The following is an 18,742-nucleotide window of genomic DNA, read 5'->3' as shown; positions in this document are numbered from 1 at the left end:
TTTTTTTTTTTTTTGTTCATTATTTATTTACAATTATACAAGTAATTTTTATGCTCTACCCAATACTCTATTCATCAACATTGAAAATGAAGCTTTAACTAATGGCCAGCCATTGTCATTTTTAACAGCATCACCGTTTTCTTCTAATCTTCTCAACAAATATTCTTTTGTTTCTAATGGTGGACCCCAAGCAACATATTTAATAACGTTACCAATTTTGTTATTTTCAATTAAATCATAAGTAACAGAATCAGCCATTCCTAATAATTGACCCAAGACAACATTAGTTTTATTCTTGTTAAGTTTATTTTCATCATTATAAACTTTACCACTAGCCAATCTTAAACTTTCACCATTATGAGAAGCAACAACTAAATGACCAATAGTAGATTCATTAGATTCTTGTTTTAAAATTGAATCAATACAATAAGTAATACCATTATTATAGTTGTTATCAGTATCTTGTTTAGTTTTATGAATAACAGTTGATCTATTTTTTTCAGAATGAATATAAGCACCACGAACCAATTTCAAACCTAATCTATAACCATTTTTATTTGCCAATTCTTCTTCTTTAGCCAATAATTTAGAAGAATCAGTTAAATACATTTGTAAAGTACCAACAATAGAAACTGGATTATTCAATTTGTTAAATTTAGAATATAATCTTCTTTGTAATTCATAAACACCTTCTTGTAATTCATATTTTTCAGCATCAACAACAGCAACAACAAATGGAGAACATCTTTCTGGATATTCTTTAGCTAATTTAATATTTGATTCATAAATAGTTTGACAAACAACTGCGGCTTTTTCAACTAAATCTTCAAATTCTTGTTTTTTAGTAGTATTAAAATTTCTTAAAACATTAGCAGCATCTTTAGCAAAACCAGTTGGTTTAATAGCAACATAACCAGGTGGAATATCATTAATATTAGAAGCTTGATTAATCATTTTAATAGTATGTGGAACTAAAATATTTTCAATACTTTTAGCAGTTTCTTCAACAATATAATTTGGATCAACATTATCATTACCATCACATGCTTCAATAGTTAAAGAAATCATCATGTTATTAATACCTCTTTCATGTAATCTTAAACCCGTTTTTTGAACTTCATCAATAGTTTCACCACCACAATAAATTCTATAAACTAATGCTTTAATAAGAAACATTGGAACATAAGGGAATAATTTAATACATAATTGTAAAATTGGTTTATTTAAAGTACATAAACCAATCATGAAAAAAGACATCAATTCTTTATTGTCAAATGCTTTTAAATATTCAGTAGATGAAAGTTTTGAACCAAGTGGTTGAGATACCAATGGTGATGATGATGATGATGATGATGCAGATGAGGAAGGAATAGATGAAGATGGAGTTGGAACTTGGGGTATAACATTATTAATAGTTGTGTTTTGTTTGTTTGGGGTATCATGGAAACCACGTAATTGTTGGTATTTCATCATTGTTGCTGCTGTCGGTATGACAGTGGAGTATTTTATTGATTTTAAAGATTGTTTAGTAGATAATAATAATCTGAGAGACATATTTTTTTGGGATTGATAAATCTGATTGACAGATAAAAAGGAATGAATAAATGAAAAAGAATTAAAAAACCAAAAAAAAATTCTACAAGGGAATAAGAGAAATCGTAATTGTATTTATAGACCAGAAAATGTGGGACATGATCTCTCATCATCAATATCCGAGCTTATTGTGATTGCAGTCTAAAATGGAATAAAATAAAATGTCAGGTAGCATTGATTTACCTTAACAGTCATTTGCTTTTTCATTTTTTGTTTCCCCGATCAGTTCAAATCCAGGAAGGTTATGACAAGCGAGCCTCACATTACATTTATTATTTGGCGCCATGTCACTCTAAAAATACAAAATTGTTCCATCCACACGACTTTTCCTCACTAGGAGTCTTTTCTAAAAAGGAATAACACAAGCGAGCACACTCTGTCCCGCTATCACAGATATGGGATAATAGAAGCGCCATTTTTGCAATGCAGTTGATTTATTACCATCTCTTACAAATGGGTAATCACCAGTTGGATATTCATATCTATGGGTTGTGTATCACCATACGGTATAGCATAATCAGGGTTATCTCGCTTGTTATCTCATATTATTAAACCACCACCACAAGTAAAGATTACATTTAAGGATAGTTTAGATATCAAGATAAGAAATAATTTTTCGTTAATGGCAATTGAAAGAGAGTGTGCGGGTGACTAAAACCACGTGACGCAGATTACTTGTCTCGCTGTTGATATCCCAACCTACCACCGTAAGGCATCACAAATATGTATATAAACATGGGGATCATTTTTTTTTTTTAATTGCACCAAGTCAAGTGTCAGAAGTGTACCTTATTGCCGTTTGTCTCCCCACAATTATCGGAGTTGCTTTTCTTTTTCTTTTTCATTTATTTTCAGAGGGATGGGATGGGTTCATTTTGGGAATTAAGCGATCATTCCAAAAGAAGAATAACTACACGAACATTAAAGGCTACTTGGCTTATGTGTCTTAGTGTTTTTTCTATTATTATTATTGCTATTTAGTTTCTCTCTATACATTCCTCTATGCGATTAGTTTATTCATTTGTTCAATAGTATAATCTAAAACATATGTTTGTTCTACCATATCATCAAGTCTGGAATAATGACGTTCATTGTAAGGCACAATACTATCTGTGATTTTTGTTAATCCTGGGATTTCTGTCAATTTATCAGCACCAAACTTGTTTAAAACCACATTCAATAATTTTTGACTGATTTCAAAAAATTTAAAGTTAACATTCCAATCACGGATTTTCTTAAATAATCTGATTAATTGTTCATCATTTAATAATCCAATTGCTTCTTCTAATTTGAAAGAACCAATAGTAGAATCTTGATCTTCATTGGTTTCAATACAAGATTTAACAACATTATATAATCTCATTGAATGATCTAAACTTAATGCTAACAAGAATGCATTACTCCAATCTTTATTTCTAATGAAATTACTTAAACTCTGTTCTTGTTCAACTTTCTCCTTGGCTTGTTGTTCTCTTTGTTTGATTTCTTCATCAGTATTATCTTTCCATTGACTTACTTTACCATCGGCATCAGCAGTAACAAATTCTTCACCATCATTTTTCACATCCATGGCCCATATTCTTTGATCATGATTATCTAATGATTTTATTATTTCTCCGAGTTTATAATCCCAGATTTTCACTAAACCATCAGCACCACATGATAATAATTGTGGATGGTCTTTGTTAAAGAATTTAACACGTTGAACTGAATTGGTATGTCCTTCTAATGTCTTTTTACATGTGAAATCTAATAATGACCAAACTTTAATTGTTTTATCACCACTTCCTGTAACTACCAATTTGTCGAATTTATAGAAATTAATATCCCATAAACCACGTTTATGACCTTTCAACACACCAACTGTTTCACCAGTTTCAACTTGCCAAATTTTGGCTAATTTATCATAAGAAGCAGTGGCAAAAAATTCATCATTTGGTGCAACATCAATAGAATTGATATCTTTATCATGAGCACGTCTTGTAAATTCAGAAGTTTTAACAACTGAATCTTGAGAATTTGGAATTTTCCATTTCTTAATAGTTAAATCATTAGAACCAGTAATTAAAAACTTTGGTTCATCAGAAGATTTGGATAAACTAATAGCAGTAACAGAACCTGCATGACCTTGAAATCTAGCAAAAGATTCAAAATCTTCAGTTTCTTCATTCCATTTCCATAATCTTGCTTCATTATCTTTAGATGCAGTGGCGATCCATTTACCATCATTTGAAACATCAATAGCATTCAAAATATCAGTATGTCCTTCGTATAATTTCAATTCTAATGGTTTGGTAGGATCAACAATACGTAATGCTGGAGAATTAGTTGCCATTGCTAATAGGTTGAATTCTGGACCAGCGTATTTAATATCAGCAATAATACCTTGATTACCAGCAATTCTTTTAACAATTGAAAACTCAACAATGTCATTACCTTCTGGAATAGAATCTAGTAAATCTAATTCAATTAATGTTTGATCACTAATAACCAAGTATAAATTATTATCTTGCATTTTTATTACATCAATGATTAACAATTCTTCACTAGTTTTCAATGGAGTTGGGGATTTTCCAACCAAATCTCCTGTTTGCATATCCCAAACTTTTAAAATATTTTCCAGACCAGCAGTATAAAAAAATTGCTTTTCATCCAACACAACAAATCCAGCAGCTTCAATTTGTTCATTAACAGGGAATGTGTTTACAGTTTTGAAATTCTTAGTATTATAAAGAATAACAACATTATCTCTACCACCAGATAAAAATAATTCGCCTGATTTACTAAATCCAACCCCTCTAACTGCTGCATTATGATCTTTCAATGTGAAAATACTTTTTCTTTTAATTAAATCCCAAATTTTAACTGTTCCCATAGTATCACCACTTGATAATTTCCAATCTTGAGAATTTAATTCACCATAAAAACTTAATGAACAAACAGTAGTACCATGTCCTTTTAATGAATGTGTAACATATCCATTTTCAATATCCCAAACAGTAATAACCCCATCTGATCCACCAAAGGCAAATAAACTAGATGTAGAATCAACTGCTGATATATATACTGGTGATGGTAATTTGAAATTCTTGGTGATTTGTCCTTTAGTCAAATCAAATATTCTTAATTGTTGAGATTGGGAAACTAAACCAAGATGAGATCCATTAGGTGTCATTATTAAACTTGTAATTACTTCTCCATCTCCATCAATTTTATGTACTATTTCATTGGTGAATAAATTTGTAATAATCACATCTTCATTTAATGGTGTAGCTAAGAATTCCCCATTTGAAGTAGAAATACTTGCACTTGTACCTCCAACATATATTGGATTTATATCTTCAAATGTATATGTAGTCTTTAATTCATCCATTTTGTTTTCCTAGTTGGTTGATAATGGTCTATCAGGATAACGGTGATGAATTTTTTTTTTTTTTTTTTTGAGTGTATATTTTTTTTTCTTCAGATGAGCTGCGCATGTCTATTGAAAAATCTACGATGCTACCAAATGCAACTACATATATCTCTATTATATCTATATCCATTCCATGCCTAACGATTTAGCTGTGTTTTGCATGTACATCTCAATGTAATCTTCTAATCCTTTACCTTTACCACCATATCTATCACCTATGACATACTGTCTAAGCCTAACCACATAAAACATCATATCGGAAAACGCTAAAACAACCTTGATTTTGATCAAACTCCAGTAGTCACGGAAACTAACGTGTTTCTCTTGTAACAATGCATTGACCAGCTCTTTCGTGAGTAAGTTGATTCGGTTCACGGGACTACCAAAACTTTGGTTGAGATTCTGGATCATCCTCATCGTACGTGCTAGAAATGGCAAATCAGCAGGGAACTTCTTCTTGTCCCCGATGAAATCTCTAAACAAATCAGAAACGTTCCTATTGTCAGGTTTCAGATCACTGTTGTCATCAGGCATGAGCAACACAGGACGGAGTTGAACCACAGTGGCAAACAAGTCGAGCGATGAGATCCCCCATTTCTTACCTATCTCTTCAATCCCCGGTGTGTCCAACAGGAACAAGTATCTCCAGAGATTACAGTACTCTATTCTGAACAAGTCATTCAATTCAATGTATAATCCATGGTCTAGCAAAACCAACTGTTGTTTTCCCTTACTGTCAAATCTTACCAACAAGTTCCCTGGATGCGGATCACTGTGGATGAACCCATACTTGAATATCTGTGCTCCAAACAACTTGATGTACTTTCTCATGATCTCAGACAAGTCAAACTTCTTGGCAAGGAGCACCTCTTTATGTGTAAGTGGAACACCATCAATCCACTCAGCTGTCAACACCTGCTCAGTGGTGAACTCAGGGAAATTCTTTGGAATATACACCGAGTCATCAATCGTTGGATCAGCATGAACAAACGCTTGCAACTTTTCAGAATTGTACATCTCGTGTTTGAAATTCGTCTCCTCGGTGATCTTCTCACTGATATACTTGGTGAACATACTCAATGGGATATCAAACACCTTCTCGTACACACGACTAATGAACCTGTACACCCAGAGGTCCACTGGCAATTGTCTGCTGATGTAATTATGCTGTACCTTCACCGCCACTTCTTCTCCATTCTTCAACTTGGCATAATGCACTTGTGCTATACTAGCACTGGCAATGGGTTCATGGTTGATCATTTCAAACACCGTGGATTCATAATCGTCGCCCAAGTTCTTCTTCAACACAGTGTCAACTTGCTTCCAGTCCTGAACAGGTGCCTGATCGTACATCATGGGGAATTTCCTTTGGTATGGTTCAGGGAACAATTTACCTTGATTGGCAATGGCCTGTCCTAGCTTGATGAATATTCCCTTGTTGGTAACTAATAAATTCAACAATTTATCACTGGCGATTTCATGAAGATCGTCGATACTGCGATACGACTTGGAGTTGAACCCATACTCGTACGCAATCCATAATAACACATACAATGCTCTGGTTGATCTAGTGATGATGGATGAATAGTAGTATTTATCAATCAAATAAACACTTCCAAGTCCGGTGGTGACAAGTGCCGTGGGGTAAACCACATATCGTCGGAAATTATTTGTTCGTGTGGTTGTTCTAGTAGTGGTTGATACATGACGGGTGGATGTGAATTGTAAAGGTCTACGGATGGTATTTCTAATCATAAAGGAGTGGTGAATGTTATCAATTGCAAGTTATACAAGAATCAACCTCCCTCGTGAATAAGGGCAAAATTCAAAGGAAACAAACAAAAAAATTTATCTCCAGATTTCACCGATCGCAACGAGACAAGTCACGTGGGGAACTTGAGTTTAAATAGACACATTTGTGAGACAAGCTAGTGAACATGGAAGATGATAGTTGGTGGTTGTATGTGATTGTTAAGAACAAACAGTTCTAGACGTTTCATAATTGTGGACAAGAACACTAAACATGCTTCCATGAATCGCCGTTCCTACAAATGCCGGTTCGGAGTTATCGATCACAAAAGTGTTCAAGACTTGGCAAATGCATAACCATAGCAGAATTGGTAATCTAAAAAATCAACAAATAAATTTTATTCAACTTTGGGGATATGCTTAAAAAAAAAGTTGTCGAGATTTCAAGATGAATGATTTTCTTTCTAATTTTATAACCAATATCAATGATTCCTAAAGTTTGGAAACCACGGAGGAAAAGAACAAATATACTACTTTTTATAGCAACAATAGTAGTATTATTCAATATTCACCAACTTGGATTAGCTCACAAGCATGAAAGTGTACCGATTTCATTAAAAGACATAAGCAGTAAACATAATGCATCATCAATACATCATAAATTTCTAGCCAAATATCCCTTTGAGTCAGTTATTGATCTTTCATTGAACCAAAGATGTGATTTATTTTTTCAATTTTTATTTGAAAGTAATAAAAGATGGATGCTTGATCCTATGCAACATTATGAAGTTGATTATCAAGGTGAAGAGTATAATGAATTTATATTGAGAAATGCATTTAGATTAACTCTTGAATTTCAGGAGAAATATGGTAATGATTTCCCTGAAGATGAATTTGGAGAAAAAGTTGGGGAATATATGAAGAATGAATTTTATAAACAAGAATCTTTGACAAATCAAGCTTCAATTAAAAATCAAATTTCAATTTATAGATTATTTAATCGATGTTATATGTCACCTAATGAAGTTTCAACTGAAAAAGAAAACAAGAGCAAAAGACGTGTGATATCTGTGGAGCACAGAGTGAATCCATGGTTATCTAAAAAGTTCCCAGTTTATGAAAAATGGGATGGTTCTGTTCGAAAGTTGAAAATGAAGACTGAAGATTTAGTTTTAAATCAGTACAAGAGTATAAGTTCTGGCAAAGGGATGGTAGTAACAATATCTGAGAAACACGTTGAAGATACCATTAGCTTAATTCATATACTTCGTGGGTTGAAGAATGATCTTCCTATGGAAATCATCTACACTGGATTGTCACCAAAATCTAAAAAGAAACTAATCAATGCTGCTAGAGAAGAATATCATGATTTACCTCCACAAGAAATTTGGTTTGTTGATATTAGTCCTGCAATTGCCAACGGATATAGATTTCTTTTTGAAAAATTTGACTTCAAATTATTATCAATGTTGTTTAATTCTTATGAAGAATTTATCCTTCTTGATGCAGATACCGTTCCTTTCAAACTGCCAAGTTATTTTTTCAATATGAATGGTTATAAACAAACAGGAGCATTTTTTTTTAAAGATAGAGGTGTTCTTATTCCTCGTGTCGCTCAAGACGGTGAGTTCATTTCTTCATTGGGTCCATCGGATTTAGAAACAACTTTATTTGGAATACCACAAATGACCCAACATACATTAGGCAATCCATTCTTTAGAGGATTGGTACATTATCAAGAATCTGGATTGTTGGTGATTAACAAAAACTTACATTTCCAATCCATATTGATGGTCATTCAATTGATATTTATGCGTCCCGTAGCCCGTAAAAGTATGGGTGATAAAGAGCTATATTGGATGGGGTTTTCACTTAATGGTGATGAAAATTATACATTTAATGATAATTTTGCTGCGGCTGTGGGTCAGTTAACTCCGGAAGGAGATAGGATTCGTCCAGATGGGAAGAAATTTAATTCTAAAGAAATTTGTTCATCACATCCAGGTCATATAAGTTCAGAAGACGGGTCATTATTATGGATGAACACAGGATTTAAAGTGTGTAACAAAATCATGTCAAGTTATGATGATCAGGCTGATAAAAATGAAATTAATAATATATGGAAACATATAAAAACAGGTGAAGATTTTAAGAATTTTTATAATAGTCCCGTGAAAATAACCCATGCAATTCTACCACCATTAGATGAAGAATACAGATTAAGATATAGTTTAGAACGAGAACCATCAGATGGTTGGTCATGTCCAAAGGAATTTTGTGAAAATTACATGTGGTGTGGTTATTCTAGTATTGGAGGAGAAAAGAATACATTAGAAGGAAGAGTGATTACATTTGATGAAGAAGAAGTAAAGTTGTTTAAATATTTGGGAGATTTATGGACTGAACTGCAATAGGAAATACATAATGTTATATATCAGTAATAATAGTCGTTTTAATGTTCACATTATTTGCTATGGGGTAATAATTTCGTATATTTGTAAATTGATTAAAAGTCTGATGTATAGGCAAACTAAATTGAATAACCAGGTAGAGTTAGTAAACAGTCTGCTTTAGAGTATTGGATGTAATTTGCTTTTTACAATAGGATGAATGTCCATCCACTTTCATTGACTAGCTCTTAAAGTCACTACTATGTAATTTATTTTGTTTGAGCAGAGTTTATTGTCTAAACAGGTCTAAATATTACTTTCAGAGAATTATACCTCTAAGAAAGAGAGCAAATAAAAGGAACATAAGTATCCTTGAATTAAACCAATTTGTTGTAATTTGTGATTGGACAATACTACAATAATAGTAAGATCATTTGCACCTTTTATCATCTTTTAAATGATAAATTAGTATACTTCTAATTTAATGCAAAACAAAGGAAAAGTAAATAATAAACAATCTCGTAGATTCTATAATTTTTTGTTGTTCCCAAAAAGTGGTTACAATAGTCGTGTACAGTGCAATACATAAAGGTTTTTAGTACAGGCGTAGATCTTTGATTTTACGGATGATAAATTTGCACCCTTCAGCTTACTAGCTAGCTTTATCTTGATGTAAGTTTACAATACCTTGTCTTACTTTGGGATTCAAACTAAGAGCAAATTTAATTAAATTTATATTACTATTGACAATCATTTTTTTTTTCTTTTCAGTCTTTCCCGTTTTTATTATATATCCATAATACCATTCGACAAATTAAAATAAGAATCGAATATTGTTCGAGGCAGCATTTGAATACCAGAATATTATTATTGAATTTTTACTTATTTGATTTCTTTCTTTTAAAAAATTTTTAAGCCTTTTTCATGAGCATTTATGTGAGTTCTTCAAGAGTTTCAAGACCCACTTTTTCATACTTGGTAAGAAAAATATCCAATTAAAATATATTATTATGTTTATATAATTTGAATCACAATTTTAAAAATTCCTTTTGATTAATTCCATAAAAATTAAATTTTAAAAATTAATCATCATGAATATAAACGGATTTTCCTTACTTCTTTTCTTTATACTTTATTAAATTTTAAACGTCTCGTTTTGTTTATTGTTTAATTCGATAGTTTGATTGTGAAAAATATCGTGATATATAAACCCAAAGAACGATTCATCACACTAATATTAGAAATACCAGCCAGTAAAACAAGTAAAAATAATCATTTTACTGAATTTAAAACAAGGTTGACTTTTCAAATATATTTAAATAGAGAGAAATCTATTGAATATTTGCCATATTCATAGTCATTATTCCTTACACCCGTGTTTCCTATTACACCATCATGTTTAGAATGTGTTTCACTGGTAGAAATATTTTTGCAATTAGAAAGCATCCATTATTAATGATTGTTATTTTTGGACCATTATGGATTTTATGTCTTTTATTCATCATAACCTACAATTTTTCCAGAATTAATGAACTTTACATTGATAATCCAAACTATTCTATCTACAATATTTATGACAATTACAAATATAGTAATCAGGAGGTGTCTAATGCAAAAGAAAATTCAATTAAGAAAAACCAAGAATACTTCAAGAATAGTACTACATTTTTGAGTATGGTTGATTATATGTTTCCAAATGCCACTGCAGAGAATGATTTTAATTCAGATATTTATAACAAGATTTTCCATCATCATGATATGGATACTATTTTGGGTACTTTGTCATTTAAACAAAGATGTGATTTATATTTTAAGAATGTATTCATTGATAATATGAACTGGGCATTTAATCCAGAACGTAGTTATGAAATCAAAGCAGAAGGAAACGATTTTGAAAAATATGTTAAAGAAAATAAAGCAATGTTGGAGGAGAAATTTGTTCCTGATGAAAAGACACTTGATAAAACTACAATAAACACACAATTTATTGATTTCACAAAGAGTGAATATATAAATCATAAAACTTTGAAACATGAAAAATATATGGCTAACCACCTAAGTCTATTTAGAATTTTCAACAAATGTTATGTTTCAAATGATGAAATTTCACAAATTGAAAGACTAAAATCATTTTTAACTGAACAATACAAACTAATTCATAATTTGAAATCAAATATCCCAAATTTTAGTCCAACTGAACAAGAAAATTTAGTTAATCTGCTCACTTATTCTCCTGCTTCTTTTGAAAGTAGAGTTTATCCTTGGATTTCTAAAGAATATCCAGTTTATGAAAGATACACGGGTAAGATTTTTGATCAACCACCTAATTATTATTTACTATTAGGAGATCCAGTTCAAAAAACCATAAACAATATAAAAAAACCCAAAGTCACTAGTAATGATCCATTTGTCAAACAGTTTAAGAATATGTGTAATGGTAGAGGGATTGTTTTAACTATTGGCGAGCAACATGTGGAATCAACAGTTAATTTGATCCATTTGTTACGTGCTTTACAGAATCATTTACCCATTCAAATAGTATATTATGATGATATTAGTGACGATTCTAAAAGGAAAATCGTAACAGCTGCTCAAGAAGAATTCAGCGATTTGCCTGAATCATTCCGTAAAGTATCGTATATGTTTGGTGATGATTATCTTGATAATAATGGTAAAGGATTAGTACCACAAGAAGTTTGGTTTGTCAACGCATACAATGCAATTCAAAAACACTACCGTGGGAAATTTTCAAGATTTGGTAATAAATTACTTGCTGCATTTTTTAATTCATTTGATGAATTTATGTTGATTGATGCTGACACTGTAATGATGAAATCCCCAGAATACTTTTTCAATTTGAAAGGATATTTAAAAACAGGTACATTCTTCTTTAGAGATAGAGCTGTGCATAAAAGAGGAATTGGCGATGGAGAATTAATCGAAAGAATGGCGCCTAATATGATTGATTCTATTATGTTTGATATGCCATTAATTACCAACTATACGAGAAACAACGACTACTTCCGTGGGGTGCAACATTACATGGAATCGGGATTACTTTTAATTGACAAGAATCGTCACTATAATAGTTTGTTGACTATCATTGAAGTCAACCTCATCCAAAGGTTACGTAAATTATCATATGGGGACAAGGAACTAATTTGGATGGGGTTTGCAATTAATGGTGACGAGAACTATATTTTCAATGGAAATGCTGCTGGGGCAATTGGTGAGCTTACTGCACCAGATGACAGACTTCGACCAGATGGCACACGACATCATTCTGAAGAAATCTGTGCTAATCACCCTGGTCATGTTTCATCAGAGGATAATCATAGTTTGTTATGGATTAATTCAGGGTTTAGGTTCTGTCATCAATCAGATGAAGTTGATTTTAAAGAAGAAGCTGAAACTCAAACAAGATTAAAATTTCTTAAAACTTCAGAAGCTTTTAAAACCTTTTATTATGCACCTTTAAGAATAACTCATGCTATTGTTCCTCCATTGTCACCAGATTTAGAAATTAGAAGAAATAAAGAAGATGAACCAACCAGTGGTTGGTTATGGGAAAGAGATTATTGTAAACGTTATATGTGGTGTGCTTATTCAAGTATTGGTGGTAAAGTGAGAGACATGACCAAAGAGGACAATATATTGGAGGGTTTGTTTGTGCAATTTACGGAAGAAGAAACAAATTGGTTTAATTACTTGGGCGATATTTGGATAGGCACAGAGTAAATGTGGATTTTTAGACTATTTTACTGTCATGCTATATTTTAAAGACCTTTTACATAGAGATTAATAGTAGTGGTATATTATTATTGGCATTATAGATCTTTTCATCTCATTTGCTCGTAGTCTAAGATGATTACAAATTACCAAAGTTAAAAAGAAAGAAGTGGAGTTACAGCTGAGTTATATTTTTAGAACATTTGAATAGTGGGCAGTTACGAAGAAATTATGCAGAGTATATACAATGCATTCTCCAGAAATCAGAGATTGTTGAAGTTGCTCTCTATTATACAAAGGGTTTTGTACTCTTCACAGTATTTCATTTTCACAATGTATGTAATCAGGAACCAACAATTAGTTTCTAATTTAAGATGATAAACTACCAAGTGAAACAATGTACATTAGACACTTAGTAAAAAGCAACAAGAACAATTGAACATGTTGTGAAGTAACTTGTATTGTTTAATGATAGCAATCAAACCTCGATTCATCGAGTAATTGTAGTCCGAGTTTAAATTCAATCAAGGTTAAGCGTCTTGTGAGTGTTCTTCCAGAATGTGGTAATTACAGAAAGTTGTATAACTATGCGAAGTATTGATCAATAAGCTTTTACCAGTCCATTATATCTTTCGTTTATCAAGATTCAATTTGCTTATTTGCATCTGCCGTTATGAGATGAGAATGCTGGTCATTTGTTGAAAATTTACACACCGTGTATACTATCATTTGATTTACCCCATTTCTGGATCATCACAATGATGATGAGGAAGTTAATGATGGTGAATGATGAATGATGATTCAGTTTTATGTATACATTACTTCTTTGCTCGTAAATAATATCCCACTTGCCCCTCATCCTGCCCCTCCTTGAAATCTTCACGGATAATTTGCAATTCTTTTTTTTTATTTTCTTGGCACAGATTGATGATTAACAATTCAAGATTTTGTGTAATGTAACTGGTCGTGCACAAAGGGCAAGAAACGTGTGTGTATAATCTTCTTGCACGTTGCATGTGTGTGTGTGTGTTTAATAAATACTAACAATAGAGTTAATGTAGATAAATAACAACAACTTTAGAAGTTCGTAGTGTATCATTGTAGTAATTATATCGATTCTACATCTGAAACGACAAATGAAAAGAAAATAAAATAAGCTGAAGAAAAAGCAAACAAAGTATTTGTCTCCCTTTTGCGCTCCCCCCCTTTATTACCAAATGAGTAAACGTGTGTATTACACGTGCTCTACTAATGATTCTCTTTTGGTACTATAACAATAATAATAATACTAGTAGTTATAGTAGTAATATGATTGTCATAAATAAATAATCACACACTGAACTTAGTGAAACATAAGCTTAAGGAAAATTAATTAGTGTAAAGAACCTGCATTTACTTGCGCACACACTAACGACACCATGCAACGTGGGTAGCTGAGACAAAAAAAAAAGAAAGGAAAAGTCGTGCGTTTACAAAAATAAGGAGAAGATATGTATGTACCACAACGTAAATCAGAATTACGTAACAATCAAATCGAGGCAGTACCATGATGATGACAATACTGAAGAAGATGAAGATAACCTAATATTCATTGTGATTATTGACCCTTGAGTCACAGCAATTTTAACCATCTTCTTTTTTTTTTAAAAAAAATAAAAGATTGATATAAATCAATTTATTAATCTCAAGAGTGAAGAAGAAGGACGAAACAAACAAGCAAAAGTTGGATATGAGTTGATGTGTCGAGGATTATTTTATTTTAGATTAAGCATAATTTGACTTCCTCTTGGGCGATCAAACAGTGTGTGTGTGTGTATGTGTGGATTTAATAAGGGGGAGAGAGACAGACACATACATACATAGAGAGAGAAAAGGAAAGACACAAGCGATTGAAGTCAATCTTGTACTGGATATAATTTTCTTATAATCGTCTAGATTCTCCTTATTATAATTACCACAAACATACGTTTACTTATCCACACATGGTTTGTTGATAAGCGAATTTAATAATATCCGTTTTACATTGTTTATTGTTCAAAAATTGTTGATAATTTTTCTATTATTATAATCTTTACTTTTCTTATTTATTTTTAGATTCAGGTTTTTTTTGCATTCCCTTTATTATTTGTTTATTTATTCATTCACAAAATATACATGGATGCACATATTCATAAATTAAAACAAGCCATTATGGGATTTAGCCCTGTTGCTGAGTAAAGTTCATTTTACATAATATTTATTTTAGTTGAAAAACGAATTTCTAATCCTGATGCCATTTCTTTTTGAATAAAGCCTGTATAATTAAATATTTTTAGAATCAGTAACTCCTATGAAAGTTCTAAAAGGGATGTAAAAGTAATAAAACCCCATTCATTTAAATTTTTCTTTCAATAATTTCTTTCATCATCGTCTTCTTTTTCTTCTTTCTATAATTGAGTTTACTCGACTTTCGTTATTATCTAAGCCAACTTATAATTTCATTTATTAGCTTTCAATTGAGGCATTTTTCCAACTGAATTTAATAAGAATCAAGAGGTTTTGATACCAGTGTAACACAACATCAAAGGTACGGACAAGTAAATTCCTTTAGTCTTTTTTTAAAAATATTTCTCATATTAATATAACTATAAGGTTGGGATACTTCGAGTTCAAAAAAAAAGCATTCATTGATTTTCATTTTTACTTATTAATTAGATTGTTTCTTGTTTCTTGTTTCTTGAATCTTGGTTCTTTAATTATACTTCCATTGACTACAATTCGTTTATTCTTGAATCGAAGATTCTTCATTTGCATTTTAGTTTGATCAAGGGGGAAAGTTTATAATCAATTCTTAGGTTTTTCATATCCATTTAGCAAAAATTTTCCAAAAACTTACGGTGATAGCATTTGCATAATATTACATTCAATAATTATAGTCACCACCACTAACACTTCAAATTCATCTGTATTGTCATGCTTAGAAAAATCGCTGCAGTTAGAAAACGACTGAGATTATTCATTTATATCGGTGGATCATTATGGATGTTTTTCATTTTATATTTTATTAATTCTAATTTCTCCGGTATGAATGGTACTCCTATTGATAAGTCAACTTATTCAATTTATAATCTTTACGACAATTATAATTATTATAGTCAAGATTCTTCATCAGACACAAATAAAACTTTATCAGATTTACCAGAAGTTCATTTTACTAATCATACTACTTTCTTATCCATGGTTGAGAATCTCCTTGGTGGTGTTACTAAGCAAAATGATAGTGTTTCCGATATTTATGAAAATATTTTTAAACATCATGATATAGACACTATTTTGGGTACTTTGTCATTCAAGCAAAGATGTGATTTATACTTCAAGAATGTCTTCAGTGATAATGTTAATTGGATCTTTAATCCGGAACATAATTATGACATTAAGAATGACGGAGATGATTTTAAAAACTATCTTGAAGAGAACCAACAAATACTCAAGGAGAAATTTGCACCTAAAGAGAAAACCATTGCAAAGGATAAAGTTGAACAATCCTTTACTGATTTTGCCAAAGATGAATATGTTGAATATAAAACAAAGTATAATCAACAGTTAATAACTAACCACTTAAGTATATTCAGAATTTTCAACAAATGTTATGTTACCAGTGATGAAGTTTCACAAAATGACAAAATGAATACATTTATATCAAAACAACAAAAATTAGTACATGAATTGAATCCTGATATTCCAAGATTTGGTTTAACCGAGCAAGAAGAACTAGTGGATTTGCTTACCAGTTCCCCATCAACATTTGAGAATAGAGTTTATCCATGGATTTCTAAACAATATCCTGTTTATGAACGTTTTACTGGAAAAGTTTCTCATGAACCACCAAATTACTATAAATTACTTGGTGATCCATTGCAAAAAACCACAAAGAATATCAAGTATAAAAGAATGAATAATAATGAAGAACCATTTGTTAAAAGATTCAAGAATAAATGTAATGGTAAAGGAATTGTTTTAACTATTGGAGATCAACATGTTGAACATACAGTCAGTTTAATTCATTTGTTAAGAGCATTGGATAATCGTTTACCAATACAGATTGTGTATTATGATGATATTAATGAAGAGTCTAAAAGGAGAATAGTGACTGCTGCTCAAGAACAATTCAATGTATTACCTGAATCATTCCGTAAAGTATCATATATGTTTGGCGATGATTATCTTGATAATAATGGTAAAGGACTAGTGCCACAAGAAGTTTGGTTTGTTAATGCATACAATGCAATTCAAAAACACTACCGTGGGAAATTTTCAAGATTTGGTAATAAATTACTTGCTGCATTTTTTAATTCATTTGATGAATTTATGTTGATTGATGCTGACACTGTAATGATGAAATCCCCAGAATACTTTTTCAATTTGAAAGGATATTTAAAAACAGGTACATTCTTCTTTAGAGATAGAGCTGTGCATAAAAGAGGAATTGGCGATGGAGAATTAATCGAAAGAATGGCGCCTAATATGATTGATTCTATTATGTTTGATATGCCATTAATTACCAACTATACGAGAAACAACGACTACTTCCGTGGGGTGCAACATTACATGGAATCGGGATTACTTTTAATTGACAAGAATCGTCACTATAATAGTTTGTTGACTATAATTGAAGTCAACCTCATCCAAAGGTTACGTAAATTATCATATGGGGACAAGGAACTAATTTGGATGGGGTTTGCAATTAATGGTGACGAGAACTATATTTTCAATGGAAATGCTGCTGGGGCAATTGGTGAGCTTACTGCACCAGATGATAGACTTCGACCAGATGGCACACGACATCATTCTGAAGAAATCTGTGCTAATCACCCTGGTCATGTTTCATCAGAGGATAATCATAGTTTGTTATGGATTAATTCAGGGTTTAGGTTCTGTCATCAATCAGATGAAGTTGATTTTAAAGAAGAAGCTGAAACTCAAACAAGATTAAAATTTCTTAAAACTTCAGAAGCTTTCAAGACTTTCTATTACGCACCTTTAAGAATAACTCATGCTATTGTACCTCCATTATCACCAGATTTAGAAATCAGACGAAACAAAGAAGATGAACCAACCAGTGGTTGGTTATGGGAAAAAGATTATTGTAAACGTTATATGTGGTGTGCTTATTCAAGTATTGGTGGTAAACAAAAAGATAAAACTAAAAAAGATAATACTTTGGAAGGTTTACTTGTAAGTTTTGATGATGAAGAAATCAATTTATTTAATTATTTGGGTGACATTTGGGTAGGTGTTGAATAATTCTCTCAAAAGGATATTCAAATGAATGGTTTATAGAATTAATAAATATATATTCAAATTTTTGAAAGTATCAAATTCATTGCGTATAGTAGCGCTCTGTCTTTTAATATGTAATCTTGATTACGTAAACTTGTGTATCTATCTATAGTGCACATGGTAGCGCATGCCAGAGGATTTAATCATCAGAATTGTTTGCTGTAATATGAATACATAATCTATGATCAATAATACTGGGAGAAAAAGAGATAGATAACCTCTCTTTAGTTGATTGCTGTTGAGTTTAGTCGTCGAGGATAATAACATCACATCACATGTACATCTTTAATATGTTCATGCTCACCTCGTATACATGTAGGAGTATATTTTTCATATATATATATAAAATAACACACTCTACGTACTTCCGTTCAGGAACTGATGTTATTCTAGATGAATCATATTACGTGAGTAGTCAGAGTAATAAATCGAATAATTAGTTTACATATTTCAAATACACATACATGATAAAAACACAAACTGAACAAAATAACCTCTCCAAAATGAACTGAAAAGAAACTAATATACAAAACAAACAAACAAATAA

General features: G+C 31.4%; 6 protein-coding genes across 6 annotated transcripts; 3 read left to right on the top strand and 3 right to left on the bottom strand. All coding sequences in view use genetic code 12, as the record gives it.

The window, feature by feature from the left end:
- Positions 1-48: 48 nt before the first annotated feature.
- PUT1 (proline dehydrogenase) lies at positions 49-1,554 on the bottom strand (the record flags this gene model as incomplete). The annotated part of the gene is made up of 1 exon (XM_002546477.1): positions 49-1,554. One exon carries the CDS (start codon positions 1,552-1,554, stop codon positions 49-51), a length of 1,506 nt encoding a protein of 501 aa, XP_002546523.1.
- A 1,039-nt stretch (positions 1,555-2,593) lies between these two features.
- On the bottom strand, positions 2,594-4,966 carry UTP13 (Utp13p; the record flags this gene model as incomplete). Its single annotated transcript, XM_002546476.1, has 1 exon — positions 2,594-4,966. One exon carries the CDS (start codon positions 4,964-4,966, stop codon positions 2,594-2,596), a length of 2,373 nt encoding a protein of 790 aa, XP_002546522.1.
- Positions 4,967-5,128: 162 nt separating this feature from the next.
- CTRG_05999 (ABC1 kinase family protein) lies at positions 5,129-6,763 on the bottom strand (the record flags this gene model as incomplete). The annotated part of the gene is made up of 1 exon (XM_002546475.1): positions 5,129-6,763. One exon carries the CDS (start codon positions 6,761-6,763, stop codon positions 5,129-5,131), a length of 1,635 nt encoding a protein of 544 aa, XP_002546521.1.
- Positions 6,764-7,242: 479 nt separating this feature from the next.
- CTRG_05998 (alpha-mannosyltransferase) lies at positions 7,243-9,171 on the top strand (the record flags this gene model as incomplete). The annotated part of the gene is made up of 1 exon (XM_002546474.1): positions 7,243-9,171. One exon carries the CDS (start codon positions 7,243-7,245, stop codon positions 9,169-9,171), a length of 1,929 nt encoding a protein of 642 aa, XP_002546520.1.
- Positions 9,172-10,542: 1,371 nt separating this feature from the next.
- Positions 10,543-12,885, top strand: CTRG_05997 (alpha-mannosyltransferase; the record flags this gene model as incomplete). Its single annotated transcript, XM_002546473.1, has 1 exon — positions 10,543-12,885. One exon carries the CDS (start codon positions 10,543-10,545, stop codon positions 12,883-12,885), a length of 2,343 nt encoding a protein of 780 aa, XP_002546519.1.
- Positions 12,886-15,828: 2,943 nt separating this feature from the next.
- CTRG_05996 (alpha-mannosyltransferase) lies at positions 15,829-18,159 on the top strand (the record flags this gene model as incomplete). The annotated part of the gene is made up of 1 exon (XM_002546472.1): positions 15,829-18,159. The coding sequence occupies one exon, from the start codon at positions 15,829-15,831 to the stop codon at positions 18,157-18,159; it is 2,331 nt and encodes a 776-aa protein (XP_002546518.1).
- Between the last annotated feature and the right edge of the window lie 583 nt (positions 18,160-18,742).

Source organism: Candida tropicalis (assembly GCF_000006335.3).
Source record: "Candida tropicalis MYA-3404 genomic scaffold supercont3.11, whole genome shotgun sequence".
Lineage (NCBI taxonomy): Eukaryota > Fungi > Ascomycota > Pichiomycetes > Serinales > Debaryomycetaceae > Candida > Candida tropicalis.
The sequence above is the reverse complement of the archived record's forward strand: the minus strand, read 5'-3'. Positions and strand labels throughout refer to the sequence as shown.